Genomic DNA, 20,070 nt, shown 5'->3' with positions numbered 1-20,070 from the left:
TTCAATTATAACTTTGACATGCTAAGAGGAAACTATAAACATTTCATAGTCTTCTGATGAGCACTGTGCTACTTAAGTAAGCAAAACTCTATCTTTCTTTTTGATGCCCTAATAATTAAAGCACTAAATATAAATCAGTGACTGATGCCAGTTTTTTTTCTTAAAGTAATCTTTCATGTTAAAAACACCTACATACTTACATATGACACACATTCATATAGTTATATAATCACATACCGCCTATGTATTTGTATACTCATTTGTCAAAATACCTGGATTGTAGCTAGGTTTACAGATTAATCATGTGGCTTTAAACATACAATTTTATCTTTTTAGTCTTTACTTTTTTTGTCTGTAAAACAAAATATTTTGACTAGCAGATCTGGAATTCCCTTTCATTAGGCAGGAAGTTAGCTAAGAGCAAGGCGAGGTGCCCCTTCAGCTAAACAGCTAAACATCCAATAGCCACCTAACTCCGCAGCCCCCGCCCCCCACCGAGCAATTTATTAGCCCTGCCCCTAAGATACCCCCATCAGTACTCCAAAATAGTCAGGAAGCTGGAAAAATTCCCCACAGGCCTTCTGGCAGGACTTTCCCTACTCTGGGACATGCCCACACTTCACACTATCATATACTAAAGTAACCTTCGGTGGCCATTGGATTTATTAACTGCTGATAAATATTCCATGAATATATACATCTAGTTATAACAGACTGAGTTATGGGAAGGACATGCTGCATATGCTGTTACATAACCTGCAGCTGTCAATCAAGACTGGATTAAGCAAACTGGCCATTGCCTTTAAATCTCTGTACCCCAGCTCTTCAGGGCCATTGCCTCCCTTGACGAGACCCAACTCGCTCTTGAGGTGTTCTTCTGTTCTTTCTTTCCTTATTGTCAATAAACTTTCTTGCAACAGGTAAGAACTTTGGTTTTTTGCATCCTTACGGAGAACCAAAGCCCATGGAGGAGGTCTCCACTAACACTTTGAGCCCTAAATACCTATGCCATTAACAAGCACACATTACAAATATATGGGTAGAAAAATAGCTTTTTTGGATCTGCAGAAAAATTTGATCATCATAAACATTATTTGTTTCCCCTTTATATTGGGTAAGGGGGAAGAAAAAGAAGAAAGAAATATTGTTGATAAAATTTCCTATTATTTTTGTACCTTCTCTACCCTGCAACTGGTAATAACTCTATAGTAATATTTAATTTATTCTTAAAAGTTGTGGTGTTTCTTAAAGCAAATTCTTCTATGTCTAATTACATTATTTAAGACTTTTATTACAAAAAATATAAAAAATGAGAACATGGATTCCTTTAGAGACAAAATATTCTATCAAGAAAATTCACAAATAGCTCATATATTCCTAGCTTTTGTAGGTTAAAATCCCTCACAAAAAGTGTTGATAAATATCACCTCAATATTATTTTAGAATAAATTTCCATTTCTTAGTGAATTTTCGTGGCTAAAATATTAAGTCTAGTTTTAAGTCTAAATATAGCTTTGTTATATTTAAGTGGAAATGAAAAGGAAATAGTTTATTTATTTATTTTTGGTATGTCAGTTTATTTTTAAGTCTTTAAAAAGGATGTTTAGAGAATGGTTCAAAGCATAAGCTCAGAATCAAAAGTGGACATGGTTGAATGATCTTCAAAAATGGATCTGTTACCATCTTCTTACTTTTATGCTCACGGATAATCCAGCTTTTAAAAGTATATTATTCAGCAAGTAGAAAAAGGTATGAGACATTTTTGTTACTAGACATTATATTCATTTTCAAAGCCAGCGAGGTCCGTTACTCAAGTCTACACTGCATGGGGAAAGCAGAATTCAACATTTAGGAAAATCAAAAAGTATAAGAAGAATCAAGAAGAGTCTAGTAATCATATGTAAAAAATGTATACATGTGTGGTTCATATGTATAAAAATGATAATAATCATCATAGGTACAAATGCTAAACATATTTTTTAATGTTTGAGATGAATAAATGGACTTGATTTGTGATGTTCATAATTTATATAGTCCTACCTACTTCTCATCCTTCAATTCCTCAACAAAACTGTTTTCAGTATCTTATGATACACCAGATATTATTCTAGACTCTAAGTTTTAAGAAGTGAAAAATAAAAAAGAGTTACTGCCTTCCAGAGATTACAGTATAGCTGTAGATCTGTGGAATATATAACTGTCTGCAATATATTGTGTTTGAAATAAACTCAGAGTGCAGTAGGAATAAAAATAGGAATATAAATACAAAATTCAGCCCAAGGGGGGAATCTGTAGAGATGGGAGATTGATCTAGGAGAGGGCTTTCTAGTCGAGAAGATACTTGAACTGAAGTTGAAGGAATTGGTGCAAGTTAAACCAGCAGATTCATGGGGTCTCAAAGAGTAGGACACGACTGAGTGACTGAACTGAACTGAATCGAACTGAAACCAGCAGAGGGAGGGGATGGGCAAGTAGGGAGTAGGGGAGAAAACAAAGGTGATAAACAGTGACAGAGACCTGAAGACAGCTCCGTTCAACCAAAGTTTGGGGAGGGGTCAGAGGATCACACTGAAAGTGTTTGTTCAAAAGAACACTGTTCGCACTTTTCTTGAAGGATCTGGAGAGCAACTAGATGATTTCAGCTGAGAAGTTTTATCACTGAACTGCTGTGACAGCAGCTGGTGGCAGAAGGACCATTCAGTAGAGAATTAACTAGAGTTTGATGGATATAAAAGAACACATTTGAGACACATCATGCTGTGAAATCAACAGCAATGTGCGACCAGTTGCCAACTGACCCATCGCGTTTGAGTCCAGTTGAATCTGAGTGTGGGTAAGAAAGGGAAATGCCAGGGATGACCCTCAGGTTCTGGCTTGAGGGGCAGAGATGATGGCACGGGTTTGGATCACGTCCACCAGCTGTGCAGCACGTCTGCCAAGGAGACCTGGGAGAGGTCTGCACTTTGCATGGAGGACAGGAGAGCCGTTGATGGCAGAGGGTATGATTATGCTTCAATGTGAAAAAATACAGATGAAGAGCTCTGTTAAATGTGGGCATTTCAGAGCTGGTCAGGGAGGAGACAGCAGCAGGGAAAGCATGGCGCACAAGTTTAATTTGGCTGGTCTTGAGCAGGCTTGCATGACAAGGAAGTTTCTCTCAGCAAGACACCTCCCAGGGATAGCAGTATAGACTACCACTCAGAAGGAGGATGGCACAAGGAGACCCCCAGGGAGAAGAAGAAAGTAGAGAGTGGTTTAGAGACATTTAGAAAATGCCACTTACTAGCAAGATGGGGAGACTTGGGTCAGAAAGCTCTGAAGGCAGCATCAGATGAGTGTGTTTCATCACCGCAGGATTGTCATTCATGTTTAGCAGATGTTGAGTGCAGTTTCTCAGAGCATATAAAGTAGGTAGGCTCTAAATAGCTAAAAATATATTTATTTGGACTCTATTAAAATAATTAGATGTGTGAGAATTTGAGATTGGTGCAGTCTGGCATTGCTGTCTTGGTCTGCTGTGAAGAAGTAAACAGTACGGGGACGATTTTAGGCTAATACTCAGGGGCCATCACTGGCTCATTGATATAACAGGATTCTAGGGAGAGAGACACCTAAGAAGGAGATGGAGATGCAAATCCTGGGGAAGAAGGATGACAAACAGCAAGTAAGGAAAGAGAACCACATGAAGTGTAGTTAGTAAAGTCAAAGGAGAATGAAAGTCCAGGACAGGATGGTCAAACGAGACAAATGCATCATAAAGAAAGTCTGAATTCGATCCCCTGGTGTAGTCATTGGTGACACAGGCAAAAGTAAGCTCCAGTGGGCCACTTGAGGCACAGTGAGAAGACTGGAGCGAAAGGCTTCATTCCTGGAGGAGTGGCCGAGACAGACAAGGCAGCTAGAGAATCTCTGACAAGGGCGGACAAGGGCGAGGAGTTGTCTTTGTTTTAAGCATTGACTCAAGAAAAGTGAGTTGCTGAACAAACTGGTGTTTTTGGTTATGCTACTGTTGTGTAACAAGCTTCTTAGAACTTAATAGGAAAACAACAACTCATGGGATCTATGCTCATGGATTAAGTCAGTCAGCATTCTCATCAGGAGAGGACATCAGCAATAGCTTGTCTGTGACATGGTATTTGGGGCATCATCTGGGAAAATTCAGTGGGTTGGTATGATTTAATGCCTGGAGTCTGGATCAACTAGGCTGGCCAACCCACTGCCAAAATAAGGGATGTGAAAGAGAATAAATACCCTATGGTAAACAGCATTATTTCCTTCTTTTTATGACTGAATCATATTGCCACCACATCTTTTTTATCCATTCATCTGTCAATGGGCATTTAGATTGCTTTTATGTCTTGGCTATTGTAAATGGTACTGCAATGAACATTGGGGTGCATGTATCTTTTTATATTAAGATTTTCTCCAGATACATGCCCAGGACTGAGATTGCAGGATCATCTGGTAACTCTATTTTTACAACATGGATGGACCTAGAGATGATTATACTAAGTGAAGAAAGGCAAACAGAGAAATCTGATGATACTACTTATATATGAATCTTAAAATTTATGCAGATGAATTTATTTAGAAATCAGAAATAGACTCACAGAAATAGAAAGTATATTTATGGTTACCAAAGGGGAAAGAGGAGGTAGGGACAAATTAGGAGTTTCAGATTAACATATACACACTATTTGACATAAAATAGATAATCCACAAGGATCTACCATATAGAACAAGGAACTATACTCAATGTTTTATAATAACCTGTAATGAAAAGAAGCTCTCTCTATGACTCTTTGCAACCCCATGGACTGTAGCCCGCCAGGCTCCTCTGTCCATGGGATTTCCCAGGCAAGAGTACTGGAGTGGGTTGCCATTTCCTTCTCCAGGGGATCTTCCTGACCCAGGGATTGAACCCAGGTCTCCTACATCTCCTGCACTGGCAGGCAAGTTCTTTACCACTAGTGCCACCTGGGAAGTGCTCATAAGGAAAATAATCTCTTTCTCTCTATATACACACATACATATAATTGAGGGCTTCCCTGACAGCTCAGTTGGTAAAGAATCCACCTGCAATACAGGAGATCCCGGTTTGATTCCTGGGTCGGGAAGATCCACTGGAGAAGGGATAGGTTACCCACTCCAGTATTCTTGGGCTTCCCTTGTGGCTCAGCTGGTAAAGAATCTGCCTGTAATGCGGGAGACCTGGGTTTGATCCCTGGGTTGAGACGATCCCCTGAAGAAGGGAAGGCTACCCACTCCAGTATCCTGGCCTGGCGAATTCCATGGACTGTATAATCCATGGGAGCGCAAAGAGTCAGACACGACTGAGTGGCTTTCACTTTCTTTTCTCCAACATATAACTGAATACTTTACTGTACACCTTAATCTAACACAACATAGTAAATCAACTCTACTTCAATTTGAAAATGGCCTAGTGGCTTTTACTCCCTTCAGAAAGAAGGGGGAGTCCGCTGAGGCTGAGGGTATGAGGTAGGAGGCTGGAGGAGACGGGTGATGAATTGAAATAGCTTCTAAGAGGAGAGGAATTGGGAGTACCCAAGCCTGAGAATTTCTGAGTATCATTTAAGGCTCAACTGAGATTTTGAACTTGTTGCAATGCTCTGCACAGTTGAGTTATTTCCTGCAATATACAATACTAGTGGAAAGTGGCAGCTATGCAATTTCCTAGGGTAAGAAGTGTTGGGTTATACCACAGACCATACTTGGATATTAATCTCATTCTAGATTTATTGATATGTGTACCTGAGGAAAGAAAAGCTATAGCTAGACCTTAACAAAGGGATGTATGAGGAATAGTTACCCTAGCAAAGTGATAGCCAGGAACATTTCATACCACCTCTGTGCCCATTTGTCATATTATTTAAATGCATATAAATGAATCTTTCTCCTATTTTGGGGAAAAACTGCCCAATCTCAAGATGGGAATTAGCTTTACTTCATGGGGCCAAGTCTGATCTTCTGATGTAATGTGTTGAGAAGGGGTCTAATGCCAAGCCTGAGGTTTCAGGGGTGGGGTGGGGTGCAGTGGTGTGGGTCGGGATAAACAGAGACCTTTGTCATGGACAATGGAAGGTCAGTGGTGGTGTTCATCCTAGCCCTTCTCTCTAGCTATACCTACTGCTGTTTGAAAGGAGATAGGAAGGGAGTGGTAGTAATTACAATAAAAAGTGATAGTAGTACAATGACAAAGCTCTTTTCATTATACCATGTAATACATACACAGCATTACACTTTTGTAAAATAACATTACACATTTGTTGAATGTTTAAAGAGTGTCTAACAGGACAAAATATGAAGAAGAATGTTCAAATATTTACTAAGTAATTTTAAGATCATTAAGATCATTGGCATATAGAGTCTATTCTGACAGAGTTTTATAACAAATGCTCTAAATTTGTAACCTACTTCCTTGAGTACATTCCCATTTCAAATCAAGAGCAAATCTATGACTAGTATTCGGTTTCTTCTATACTATGAAGAGAACTGAATTGTCTATATACTTGGATACTAACATTTTAATTAAATTAATTGTCACTTATTTCTGTTAATTCTCTCAAAAAAGTGATTGTATTGATCATTTGTACTAACCAATTTAGTCAAAGTTCTTTACCTACTATATTTTATTGGTTCAAAGATGAGGACTTTAAAAAATATTTTAATACTCTGAAATTTACAATTGATTATATGTCATTTCTTTACTAGAAGTGTTTTTTCTTTCTTGGTGGTCCATAAAATAGCATTGCAACTTACATTCTATGGCATCATAGATTCAAAGAAAAGCAGTAGGTAAGTCACAGAAAGAAGGAAAAAATGGCATCTAATAATTCATAGAATAATGAACTGATTCACCAACATACTTCATAGTAAATTCTATCCAAGTGGAATTTTTTTCTGAATGATGTTGTGATAATTCTCATGTATCAAGACCTAACAACATTTCAGGAACTTTAACCCTTATAGCCAAAATTCATCAAGCAGCCAATAAAGTAATTACAGTATATAAATTCCAGAGTGAATATAGTGACAGACTTTTATCCAGCCAAGGAGTGACTCATGGAATTTACAGCATCAGATCATAAAGCTCTTCCAATTTTTAAATGATAAAACCAAGATCTACAGAGGTTTAAGGTGTAGATCCTATGCTTCTGTTTAAATGGTAGAACAAGACTGGTGCCTGAGAGAACATGAGAATAAGTCACTAATTTAATTCTCCTAGTCATGATTTATAGATCTGGCTGCTGTGAAATTTCATAAGATGCAAAAAATTCTCTCTCTCTAGCACAGGTTAGTTTTACCTAGCTTTAATCTCAAGTAAGAAAGTATGCAATTGACAGTTCACTTAATAGTAGAAAGAAAAGAAGATCTTTGACACTCATGCTATTTAATCTTTTTGAGGAATTTAGATTGCTGTTTAACACATTTTCTGAGCAACTCATACTACTTTGCTTACTTCAGATCTTCTATAAGATTACATTATAAGAGGATCTTATTATACTGTGCTTATAAGTTTTTTATTTCACATATTGCAAAGAGTCTTTAGTAAATGATATTCCTAGAAAACTGTATAAGTCTGCCTTCATTCAGAGTTTCAAAACCTCCCTTTGTCTCACAAAATTTGAAGTGGAAAAAAGTCTTTGAGTCTAACAATTTTTCAAAGTTTGGTATTTGACATTAATGTCTCAAAAGTGCAGCTTTATAAATTGGCCTTGGTGGGGACACTTTATAAAAAAATTAAGAAGATGACTAAATACAATGCGCATTGTAATTTAGGCATTCTTGCTGACATGCTTTTATTAGTATTCCTGGAAAACATAGAAAAGAAAGTGTCTAATGACTCCAAATTATGTTCTTAAATCAAAAATATTTGCTGATATAGCAAATTGTTTACATAAAAATGTATTCTTTTTAGAGAATTAAATTATTTCATTTGTAATTCTTGCAGCAGAGTAAAAACAGCCAATTTTATGATAAGGAGCTGGGGTAAATTTGTTTCTGTGAACAGAATGTGGTTTAAGGGATGAAGTAAACAAGAGAGTGAATAGAAATCTAAATGAGTTATTTCTCTTTAAACAATTGAAACTCCTAAAGTGTCTTATATTTTCATCCTTAGCTTAGAAAAAAGAAAGTACATATGCCATTTCACTCTTCTTTAATCACTAGTGGGTGTTTAAAAAAAATATGATCACATGCATTGTTATAGTACATTTATTACCTGAGGGTGGTATTTAGATTCTTGGTCGTAACCCCTTTCCAACTTTATAAAAATACAGTGCTCAGTCATGTATGACTGCGCCCCATGGACTGTAGCTCACCAGGCTCCTCTATCCATGGAATTTTCCAGGCAAGATACTGGAGCAGGTTGCCATTTCCTACTTCAGGGGGTCTCAACCCAGGGATCTAACCCGTGTCCCTTCTCTCCTGCATTGGCAGGCGAATTCTTTACCATTAGGGCCACTTGAGAAGCCTCCTTATAAAACTATACCTAATTACAAATATTTTAGAAACCTTTTTTGAGTGGAAGGGACTACAGAGATTATGTACACTATTTATATAAATAATGAGATATAATTTCTATTGAACTTTAAATAGCATTTAATCAGTCTAACAACTAGAAAAATAAAACATTTTCCAACAAAGTTTAAGTAATTCCATTTGTCTTGGAATTTTGTTCTGTTTCTAGTTTGAAAGCAGACTGCAATCATAGTTGTTATAATAATAAAGCTTGTATGTATCTCCTAGGCAGCGTCCTGTATCTTTATTAGGAAGACTTTTTATTATTTAAAAGTTTGATTTGGAAGGAGTTGTAGCCATCTACATCAATAAACAGTGTGTGTGTGTGAGAGAGAGACAACTTTGGCTTTTCCAAGTCCACTAGAACTATGTAAAACACCTGAGATCATTGGATCACAATTAGCCTGAATCATCAGGTATCAGGATGGCTTTGCTCCATCAATGCACTCTATGTACATTCTATTATTTTACTCTTTCAGGGCGTTCCGCACGGTAGTAGCTTAAGTACCTAGGAAACTGCACTGACTGTTTCTGACCCGCAGGAGAATGTTTCATTTCTTATGCTCCCCGAAAGGAACAGCTCGATGCTGGGAACACATCTGACTCAACGCGTTATCCTAGCGGGAAAAAAAAAAAGAAAAAAAGAAAACCTTCAAAAAAGCCAGTCCATCTTATCTGAGATTTGGTACTTGTGCTTTTTAAAGGTCTTCTCTTTGTTCACTGTTAAAAAGGAAAAAAAAAAAAAAAAAAACACACTGGTCTGGCGTAAGAAACAGCCGAACATCACAAGGCGAGAGATACAGGAGCGGCTCAATCGGGATGGGCTTAGCGCCCGGAGCTGGGTTTCTCCCGGCTTCCCGCACAGCCTCAGCCGCGAGGTGGCACCGACCGCCAGCGACCGCGCGGGGCGAGACCTCAGCCCGGCACGGCGCCTCCCGGCCCGCCCCTCCGAGAGCGGAGCGCGCACCCCGGCCCGGGCGCGTGGACGGACAGTGCGCGCGGCTCTCCACGCTGCCTCTCGAATTCCCCGGGAGCCTCCGGCGAGACCGCGGAGAGGGTGCGGGGGGCTGCAGCGGACCCGGGCTGTCACGTGTCCGGCACTAGGTGGAGCTCAGCTTCAGGGGCGGCTCTTTGCTTCCCCACCGATCTTTAGGATTTGTGCCGGAGAATCACCCGCGATCTTTCCACTCCACTCCGCTCCCTTCCGCGGCCGTCCTTTTCGCTTTAATAAACGGGCCAAAAGACGGATCCAGCAGAGAGGGTAAGTTTCAAGTGTACACTTTTGAAGGGACTGACTTTTGAGAAATCTCTCACTGATGAGGTGAAGGACGAGAGAGGAAGGAAAGGCTTGCGAGTCCGAAATGGGGAGCCGCGGGCGCACACCTTCAGTTCGGTCCCGCGCAAGCGGGATGCTCCCTACCATCCGCTCCGTACCATCCGCCACCCGGGACCGCTGCGATGTGGGGCGGACGTCGGTGACCCAGGTTCTGTACGGGGTCCGCGTGCCCCTCCTGTGGCCGTGGTGAGACTGCGTCCCCCTTCCGTCGCTGTCTTTGACATCTTTCCCGAGCCTCCGCGGGGCGGCTACGCTGGGCTTTTGCGAAGGAACGCGGCGCTGGGACAGCAGGAGGAGGAGGGCTTGCGGGTCCGCCTCGGCCCCGCGTTCCGCTTCTGTCGGCGGGGAGCCGCCCCGGGCCGGGTGGGCGCCCACCGCGCTGCCTGGGTGGAGCCCTACCCCCCGGAGCCGCCTCTCGGGTCTGGCGCCGCACACTGAGAGACACCCTGTTCCCTACTTCCTAGTTTCTAGCATCCAACTCTTGAGCTCCTTTCACCCTGCTGGTGGTGGTGGAGCGCCACTGGGTAGGACATTGTGGATGAACTGGAGGTGGGGGTGGGCAAAGTGGTCCATTGGTCTCCAGGTAGACTGGAGAGGGGAGAATGTTTTAAGGACTGATGCCGGGTTCGATCTCTGGGTGGGTAAGATCGCCTGAGAAGGGAATGGCTGCTCACTCCTGTATTTTTGCCTGGAGAATTCAATGGACTGGGGAGCCTGGTGGGCTACAGTCCATGGGGTCGAAAAGAGTCGGATGGGACTGAACGACTGGCACTTCCACTTTTCACGCTGGGCCGGAGAGAACTGATTTGGACTCTGCTTCTTTGTTTCTGGTTGTTGTGGGCGTTTTCTGCTTCGCCAGTCTCATGGTTATTGGTAGAGACATCTCCAGACAAATGGATGGCGTGTGTTTGTGTGTGTGCGTGCATGCGTGTGTGTGTGTGAGTGTGGCAGAGAGGGAGGGGGTGGCAGTGTTAAGAACGAGGACAGTTTGGGGCAATTCACCTAGTTACACAATATGAGAAAGGTGGGCGCGTAAGCGTGTAGACAGGAATTTTGATTTAACACATCCCATTTGTTCTTTGATCTCTCCGGAAAATCTAGGGGAGGGGAAAGTGAGGGAATGTGTTTTGACATTCCTTTATTTTTTCTTTTTTAAAAATTTTCTTTTTTTAAAAGGCTTTCAGATTTGCCTTCCCACCAAGATCCCAGGGAAAGCATAACTTGCCAGGTGGCACACGGGCAGGGGAAGCCCAGAGCTTGCCTGGCTCTGCCTGAACGGAAAACCGCAGCAACAGTGTTGCTTCCCCGGTGAGAGGAGAGAGCTGTCTGCCGGGTTGCGTACCCATGACCAAAGACCTACTGCTTTTCGGTGGGTGACTACTGCTTTATTAGTCTTTCCTTATTGTTATAAGGCAGCTGTCTGTTGAGCAAGCCCTCCCAGAAAGGAATGAAGCAGAATTATGTAACTCATGTCCATGAACTAGCAGTAACTTTGGTTATTAACAAAGTTAATTGGGTAAGTAACAAGGCGGATTCTTCTTTTCCAGAAACTAGGGAGTTGAGCAGCCAGTTTTGAATAAATGATAAAATGTATCTGCAGCAGGTTATGACCAGAGAGCCGTTTTCTCAGGTTGTAACAGCTCTAGGAACAGCAAACTGTAAAGACCAGTACTCTAACTGGAATGGAGAAACATTTCCATTTGGAAAGGGGCTAATTTGCCAACTGGTAATATATGTAGTGTGTCTGTTTTGTCCCTAGGAGCACGACAGCTATATTGAGATTTAACAACCATTCATTTTTATTTTGCAGTGTCTTTAGGTCCCTACTTCATTTTAGAAGTGTATATTAGAATAATAAAGATTAAATCATTTTCTTTTTCAAAGACGATGTATGTAAATTCTCAATATTGTTATTTTTTGACAACTATCATCCTTGAGATTATGTTTAGGTAGGCTGAAAATACACATTTTATCTAATGCAGAACCATTTTACGCAAGTGCAATGACATGCACTTAGCCAAAGAGTCTTTTGAATACTCTAAAAAAATAGTTTTCATTTTCTATGTAGCTAAAGTAACTTCTACTTAATAAGAAAACTGCTATTCCTCAACAGGTATGTCTAGCAAATATAATTTCAAAGGGATATAAATTTTAAATATAAATTCAAAGATAATTTCAAAGGGATATAAATTTTAAATATAAATTCAAAGATAATTTCAAAGACTGGAGTTTCAGTAGATTTAGCCTAAATTCATCTGCAAGAAAGCTTTGTAGCCCATAAACTGTAATAATTTAATAAGTGTTTGCAGGAAGTCCCATATGTAGTGACTTTTGTCAAAGTCAAAATAAATTTTAACTTATATATAGATGTAAAATAGATATAAACTGTATTTTTCTTTGTTTTCACGGCAAACGTCTTGGTGCCTCCATTACCTGTTGCCTGGATTAATGCACTAGCCTCTAAATGAACCTACCTACTTCTTTCTCCTGCCTTAAGTCCTTGAAAACAACAGCTAGAGTAAGAATTTTAAAACACTATCATGGGACTTCATGTCTTTACCAGAGACTCTCCGGCGAGTCCTTCTCTCGTCTCAGAGACAAGCCGAAGACTGTCTGTGGAGACTCACTCTGCAGAGTCTGTTTCTCCTCTGCTTACCCTCCAACTACTGCCCCATAGTCCCTCACTTATTTGTCTCAATTCTCATCTACTCGCACCCACACACTCCGGTCATAAGGATTTTGGTTGTGTTTTCCACACAACCACACAATGGGCTGCCTCCCTGAGGCGTCTGCCTGGCTTCCTCCCTCACTGTGGAGTCTTGGCTCCTTTGCCAGTCAGACGCCTTCCAAGCCGCCCAGCAGCAATGCCCTCCCAACAGTCCCAGGTCCTCTGGTTTGCTGTTTTCTTCTCCACTGCACTTACTGCCATCTTGTGTACTATCTCCTTTACCGATTAATTTTTTCATGTCTTTCTCTGCCCATAAGACTAGAAACCCAGTAGGAAGCTCACTGTTGTTTCCATGAAAACCACGTCTGACACAGAATTGTGTCCAATAAATATTTCTTGGATGAATGAATTTTCTTTCAGAAACAATTCCTTTTTTTAATTTTTCACGAAGTGGGACATCCCCCACACCTGGCCTAGTAAAATGATTCTTTTAACTAGCATCCATTTTGCATATAAAAGGACTATGACAGTGTAGACAAGGAAGTCATCTCCATCTCAGCAAACAAAGAATCCTGGGCCGTCAAGCCACCAGCCCCTGCAGCTGCCCTGGACTGTGTGCTCTGAGGGTATTCACACAGGAAAGAACGGGACACTGACCCTAACAGTATTTCAGTGAGCCCAGACTCCTGTATCTTCCCATACATAGAAATGCATTAAATTCATTAACTTCAGATGTCTTATGTTCTTTAATTAACAGTAATATTTTGATGTTCCAACTACCTGGTTTTTGTTGCAAAAACTCTTATATATCCTGGCTCCTCCCTTACCTCTCTGGAGCAGTCCCTCAGAATGATCTGAGAGGGTGTCTACGGTGTGTCCACCAAATAAAACATAATTCTCAGCTTTTAGGTCATGCATTTTTTCCAGTCTACAATAGAATTCAGCTATTGATGTTAGTATTAACTCACATAAACGCTTACCATTCAAGTGTCTACTACTTCTTCAGTCATTTTTATTCTAAAGCTGATATTTGCAAGGTATTATGAAATACACATAATATCTACCTTCAAGAGATAATATCACAATTGAGAGCCACCAATTAAGATCCAAGGGTCTATACAGTGCTTTGAAAGGTGGGTAGATTTGGGAGGATGAAGAGGAGCAGCAGAGGCAACGATGCAGAAGCGATGGCGGGCCGGCGCCCTTGGCGGCTGTGAAGGGACTGTCCCTGCTGGGCAGGGCCTGCCCGGGGGGTTGTCAGGCCAGGAGTGAGGGGCAGGGCGTGCCCGGGGGGTTGTCAGGCCAGGAGTGAGGGGCAGGGCGTGCCCGGGGGGTTGTCAGGCCAGGAGTGAGGGTCAGGGCATGCCCCGTGGGGTTGTCAGGCCAGGAGTGAGGGTCAGGGTGTGCCTCATGGGGTTGTTAGACCAGCAGCGAGGGACAAGGCATGCCCCGGGGGGTTGTTAAACCAGGAGTGAGGGACAGGGCGTGCCCCGTGGGGTTGTCAGGCCAGGAGTGAGGGTCAGGGCGTGCCCCGTGGGGTTGTCAGGCCAGGAGTGAGGGTCAGGGCGTGCCCCGGGGGTTGTCAGGCCAGGAGTGAGGGTCAGGGTGTGCCCCGTGGGGTTTTCAGGCCAGCGATGAAGGACAGGGCGTGCCCCGTGGGGTTGTCAGGCCAGGAGTGAGGGTCAGGGCATGCCCCGTGGGGTTGTCAGGCCAGGAGTGAGGGTCAGGGTGTGCCTCATGGGGTTGTTAGACCAGCAGCGAGGGACAAGGCATGCCCCGGGGGGTTGTTAAACCAGGAGTGAGGGACAGGGCGTGCCCCGTGGGGTTGTCAGGCCAGGAGTGAGGGTCAGGGCATGCCCCGTGGGGTTGTCAGGCCAGGAGTGAGGGTCAGGGTGTGCCCCGTGGGGTTGTCAGGCCAGGAGTGAGGGTCAGGGTGTGCCCCGTGGGGTTTTCAGGCCATCGATGAAGGACAGGGCGTGCCCCGTGGGGTTGTCAGGCCAGGAGTGAGGGTCAGGGCATGCCCCGTGGGGTTTTCAGGCCAGGAGTGAGGGTCAGGGCATGCCCCGTGGGGTTTTCAGGCCAGGAGTGAGGGTCAGGGTGTGCCCCGTGGGATTGTTAGACCAGAGGTGAGGGGCGGGGTGGCAGTGTTCAGGTGTCTGGCCAGCCCAGGAAGCGCAGTGACCGCTGTGTCGCGTGTTTCACCGGGTCCTGTGTGCTGACAGGAGGCCGTGTGAAGTTAGCGGATGCAGTTTCCTGTCATGCTAGTTCTACCAGTAAAGAAAAATTCAGATAACTGAGCTGTAATGTTAGCTATCTTGCTAGCAACTTGACTCTGAAGTATGATGAGAGATTTCTTGAATTCCTAAGAGAGTAGCTTTGACGTGTATACACCACCATGTGTAAAACAGCTAATGGGAGGCTGCCCTATAGCACAGGGAGCTCAGCCTGCTGCTCTGTGATGATCTGGAGGTGTGGACGGGGCGGGGAGGCTCAAGGGGGCGAGAACATACGTATACATGTGACTGATTCACATTGTTGTGCGGCAGAAACCAGCTCAACATTGGAAAGCAATTATCCTCCAGTTAAAGCTTGTTTTTCTTGACTTCTTAAGTTCAGAATTTCCAAATAAGTTTTAGATTAGCACGTGCTTCCTCTCAGTTCATTTTCAGACACTGAGAGACACAGATATCCTCTCTCTTTGGTATACGTGAGAGAAAAGTGTGATACCAGGGAAGTTCAGGAGTCTTTCCAGGCTGCTGACAGAGGAGAGTTTCTATAACATTCACACTTTATATCATTCTACTGCCTTTCCTAGCCCTGATACTTTCATTCTCATTACATGGTAGCAACCTTTACTTTTACTCTTCCGTTTTATAAGCTGTGGTTTTATAACAGACAACACTTCATATTCTAGAAAGCAGAAGCACTCAAGGAAAGATTCAATAGTGGCACCACTTAAAAGGCAAAGGCATATTTTATTCATGAAATTTCTTATCTCCTTTTCAGTGGAAGTAAACCTGCATGATTTTCTTTATTGTTCTCACAGAAGAAAGAAAAGAACCACAATTCCCTTTCTTAACACAGGCACAATGACTTGTTAATTAACATAATAAACCCTATCTCCTATATTTACTTAGTAATCTAAGGGAAATCGGAGCTTTTTTTTTAAAAGGAGGTTTTATAAGGTCTACAAGACTGTGATTTGTTTTGTTGGTAAGAAAAGAGTATTCCTATTACAAAATGCTGTGAAAGATCAAAAGTACAACTAAAATTTACATCTTAGCCTTGTATCTGTATACAGTTTAGTGGGGAGGGAAGATATTTACATGAGTAGCACCTTAGAAATCCATAGAAAGCTTCTGACCTGTTAATAAAATTATTGAATCTTTAAGTCAGAAATAGCTTCAGACTTACCCCAGTTGAACCCCCTACACACCGTGAGAACTTTCCCAGCCTTTCTAGTAGCAATTACAAATTATGTGTGGGGAACAGTTTGCAGGCAGTTTGTTCCATTTGATTAAACTCTTGTTCCTCATAAAGATGTGAGATAGTTTTAATATAATCCACTTCCCTTTGTCCTACTTCTGACTTGAGTGGACATAACATTCTGAGCCAGAAGCCATGGACCCAATGCTGCCTATTCAGATGCGAGGAGATGTGTGTATGATTCCTAGGAAGTCTTTTCTGGATTAAACATCTTTTCTTTCAGCAGTCCTTCATAGGACAAACTTTCTTGGTGGCTCACTGAATTGATCATTTTCTTAAGGTACTTGTTCCAAAGAGTCCTCTCTAAAGAGCAGTTCAGTGTATGATGGGGCTATTGCTATTAATACAGTTTGATAAATTCTTTTTAGAATAAGAGAAAGAATTAGGTACAATTTTTTTGTTTTCTTTTGTTAGTTTCATATCTTTTTTATATGTTCTAACCTGTGCATTGTTCTTTTATACATTAATATTCCTACAATGTATAGGAATGCGCTGATGGTCCTTTATGTAAGACTTACAGGCAGGAGATTTATACATATTTTACTAACGTACAGGCCACTACATTTTCCTGAAACTCAATACGTAAGTACATTCAGTTAAAAGTATTAGTAGTTTTTTCAAATTGTTTGCACCATTTCTACTATTTAAAAAGATGCATATATAGAATACATTTTATTTCAGTGTCTTCACTTTAAATTTTACTACAAATGAGAACTTATTGCGACTGCCCTCAGTAAAATTAATAAAACAATTGGTCATTTTCTCTTTACAGATTGTTCAGTTCAAGGGAATGAAGAATTCAGAATAATTTTGATAAGTGGATTTTAATATAGAGAATAAAAATAAGTTGAGTCTTTGACCTGCTTTGAAGAAACATACTGTCCATTTGTCTAAAGTCATCTGTAACAGCCAAACCAGTCAAAATGAATTCAACATCATTTTCTCAGGTGGAAAATCATTCAATCTATTATAATTTTTCAGAGAAGAATTCCCGGTTTTTGGCTTTTGAAAATGATGATTGTCATCTGCCCTTGGCCATGATATTCACGTTAGCACTTGCTTATGGAGCTGTGATAATTCTTGGGGTCTCTGGAAACCTGGCTTTGATCATCATCATCTTGAAACAAAAAGAGATGAGAAATGTCACCAACATCCTGATTGTGAACCTTTCCTTCTCAGACTTGCTTGTGGCCATCATGTGTCTTCCCTTCACATTTGTCTACACGCTGATGGACCACTGGGTTTTTGGTGAGGCAATGTGCAAGTTGAACCCCTTTGTGCAGTGTGTTTCCATCACCGTGTCCATCTTCTCTCTGGTCCTTATTGCCGTGGAACGGCATCAGCTGATTATCAATCCTCGGGGTTGGAGACCAAGTAATAGACATGCATACGTAGGTATTGCTGTCATCTGGGTCCTTGCTGTGGCTTCTTCTCTGCCCTTCCTGATCTATCAAGTATTGACAGATGAGCCATTCCAAAATGTGACCCTTGATGCATTCAAGGACAAATACGTCTGCTTTGATAAATTTCCATCAGACTCTCACCGGCTGTCTTACACCACTCTCCTCTTGGTGCTGCAGTACTTTGGCCCACTCTGTTTTATATTTATTTGCTACTTCAAGGTAGGAAAACCCTTTCCCCTACCATTTTCATTTTTACCTTCTTTCCGCAGGAGTACTCATTCTATGAATGGTTCTATTTGAATTCTTTGTTTTTTCCCTCCTGTAGATATACGTACGCTTAAAAAGAAGAAACAGCATGATGGATAAGATGAGAGACAATAAGTACAGGTCCAGTGAAGCCAAAAGAATCAACATCATGCTGCTGTCTATAGTGGTGGCGTTTGCTGTCTGCTGGCTGCCTCTCACCATCTTCAACACTGTGTTTGACTGGAACCATCAGATCATTGCTACCTGCAACCATAATCTGTTGTTCCTTCTCTGCCACCTCACAGCCATGATCTCCACTTGTGTCAACCCCATATTTTATGGCTTCCTGAACAAAAATTTCCAGAGAGACCTGCAGTTCTTCTTTAACTTTTGTGATTTCCGGTCTCGGGATGACGACTATGAGACCATCGCCATGTCCACCATGCACACAGATGTTTCTAAGACATCTCTGAAGCAAGCAAGCCCAGTCACACTTAAGAAGATCCACACTGATGATAATGAAAAAATCTGAACCTGCCATAGCATTTGGTCCCAAATGATTGATATCTGCTTAAAAACAAGCACAACCCGAATGGACTTTGATTACCTGTTCTCTTTCGGAATGGGATTGAAATCATTTAAGAAGGCCAAGATTTTTTTGTGTTGCTTTTTACTGCTTTTGTAGTAGCTGTCATAGTTATATCTGGAACAAAATGTGTGGGCTTTAGAATCTTTTGGCAATAGCTTTGACCAGACATCTTTGAAGTGCTTTTTTGTAAACTTATGCATAGAGTAGAAAGGCTTTTATATTGTATTTATTAGAAAGAAATTTCTTTAATATGTTTGTATAAACTGACTTTAGAAGCACTGTACCCGATGTTCTCTCTCCACTGAGCCACTGGCTCTATGAGAGTGCTGATAGATCGGACAGTCCTGCTTAGATGAGATTGTCAATAGATTGGGCAGTCCTGTGTAGGATACACATCCCTTCAGGCTGTTACAGGTGACAGCTTGCAAAAGCAGCATTCAAGATGTGAATGCCTAGTCTGATGTCGTTCAGAAGTGACTTGCATTTTTTTTTGAAATTTTAAGACAGGATTTAGTTTGCTCCTAATTGATTATCACTTCAGATGAAAAAATGCATTTAAAAATACTCAGTGGTGAATATCATGGGTAGTTGGGTCAGCCACAAGAATTAAGTGGGAAACCAGTTTCCTAACCTCAAAACTATTTTGGTTCCTGACAACCAAAGGATTTTAGAGCTTAACAAGTAAATTAGTATTGCTGCATAGAGTTGAAATATATTTATTTGAATGAATAGTCAAGAGGCTTCCGTTCTTCATGGACTGTTCAGTGTTTGTCAAGCTTTCTGGCATAAATAAATATATATGTAACTTAAAAGCATTTATTTCCAGTTTATAATATAAATGACCACCAAGTGTATTTTCTATACATCAGTGCCTACATAGTTACTCATTTTTAATGTTCAATGGCCATATTTAAAAGGGCATCATGGTGTACAGTGTTGAAAGATTGTCCACCCTGTCTGGAAGGGGTAGATACCAGAAAACTGAGGCCACTTCCTGTAGCTTATGTTAACTTCTGTGAACTGTGTGCCTTGCGGAGTCTTACCAATCAGGCACTGTGTACCAAGGCTTTTTGTCACATAAATATATTGATACTTCATTTCATGTACCCTGTAAGCATGATTGAGCCTCAGAATCATTGGGAGGAGAGTTGTTTAAAAAAATAAGCGTATCTTTGATGTATTATACAAAATATTAAATGTCTCTGATTTTAGAAGGGCAGACATTTTCTTTACTAAAATTGTTTCTGCGTTTTCTGAATAGCCTCCTTTGTGTCTCCCTTTAGCTTCATTTCTTTTTCTTTTTTGGTCCCTTGTCTTCCCTCCTGTGAAGCATCCTCTATCTGCTTTTGCCAATAAAGCATTTTCTACCTTGTGGTATAACCCTTGGTGGTCCAGCCTCTCTCCCTGGCTTCCTGAAGCTTACTGAAGACAGTGACTGTTTTTATATGACTCTGAGTCCCAGTGTATTTAGCAAAGTGCAAGCAAGTACACAGAAGGTTTTTAAAAATTTTTCTGAAAAATGAATAAATAATGCTCCAAATCCTTCTTTCTCATTTATTATTGAATTGACTTTAACATGCTGAAATTTTACTGGACTCCTCCTAAGTTCATTTTTACCACGGAAGTGTTTTCTCTTTTATTATTATCATTTTCCTTTCTAAACTAACCAAAATGACATTTTAGAAACTTGCATGATTTGTCTTGAAAGACAAACATCAGCATTTTCATTGAATGTTAATATAATTATATAGTATTTATATAATATATAATTATATAATATAAAATATAAATATAGCCAAAG

General features: G+C 41.2%; 1 protein-coding gene across 2 annotated transcripts; it reads left to right on the top strand.

The window, feature by feature from the left end:
* The first annotated feature begins 9,713 nt into the window (after positions 1-9,713).
* Positions 9,714-19,814, top strand: NPY1R (neuropeptide Y receptor Y1). 2 transcript variants are annotated; one of them, XM_020903381.2, is made up of 4 exons: positions 9,715-9,802; positions 11,054-11,246; positions 16,804-17,653; positions 17,760-19,814. In XM_020903381.2, the coding sequence occupies exons 3-4, from the start codon at positions 16,955-16,957 to the stop codon at positions 18,210-18,212; spliced, it is 1,152 nt and encodes a 383-aa protein (XP_020759040.1). In that variant the 5' UTR covers positions 9,715-9,802; positions 11,054-11,246; positions 16,804-16,954; the 3' UTR covers positions 18,213-19,814. The 2 variants fall into 2 exon arrangements, with proteins under 2 accessions (XP_020759041.1, XP_020759040.1); XM_020903382.2 differs by lacking the exon at positions 11,054-11,246 and having other exon boundaries at positions 9,714-9,802.
* Positions 19,815-20,070: the final 256 nt, after the last annotated feature.

The sequence above is a fragment of the Odocoileus virginianus genome, unplaced genomic scaffold (assembly GCF_023699985.2).
Source record: "Odocoileus virginianus isolate 20LAN1187 ecotype Illinois unplaced genomic scaffold, Ovbor_1.2 Unplaced_Contig_41, whole genome shotgun sequence".
NCBI classification, from domain to species: domain Eukaryota; kingdom Metazoa; phylum Chordata; class Mammalia; order Artiodactyla; family Cervidae; genus Odocoileus; species Odocoileus virginianus.
The sequence above is the reverse complement of the archived record's forward strand: the minus strand, read 5'-3'. Positions and strand labels throughout refer to the sequence as shown.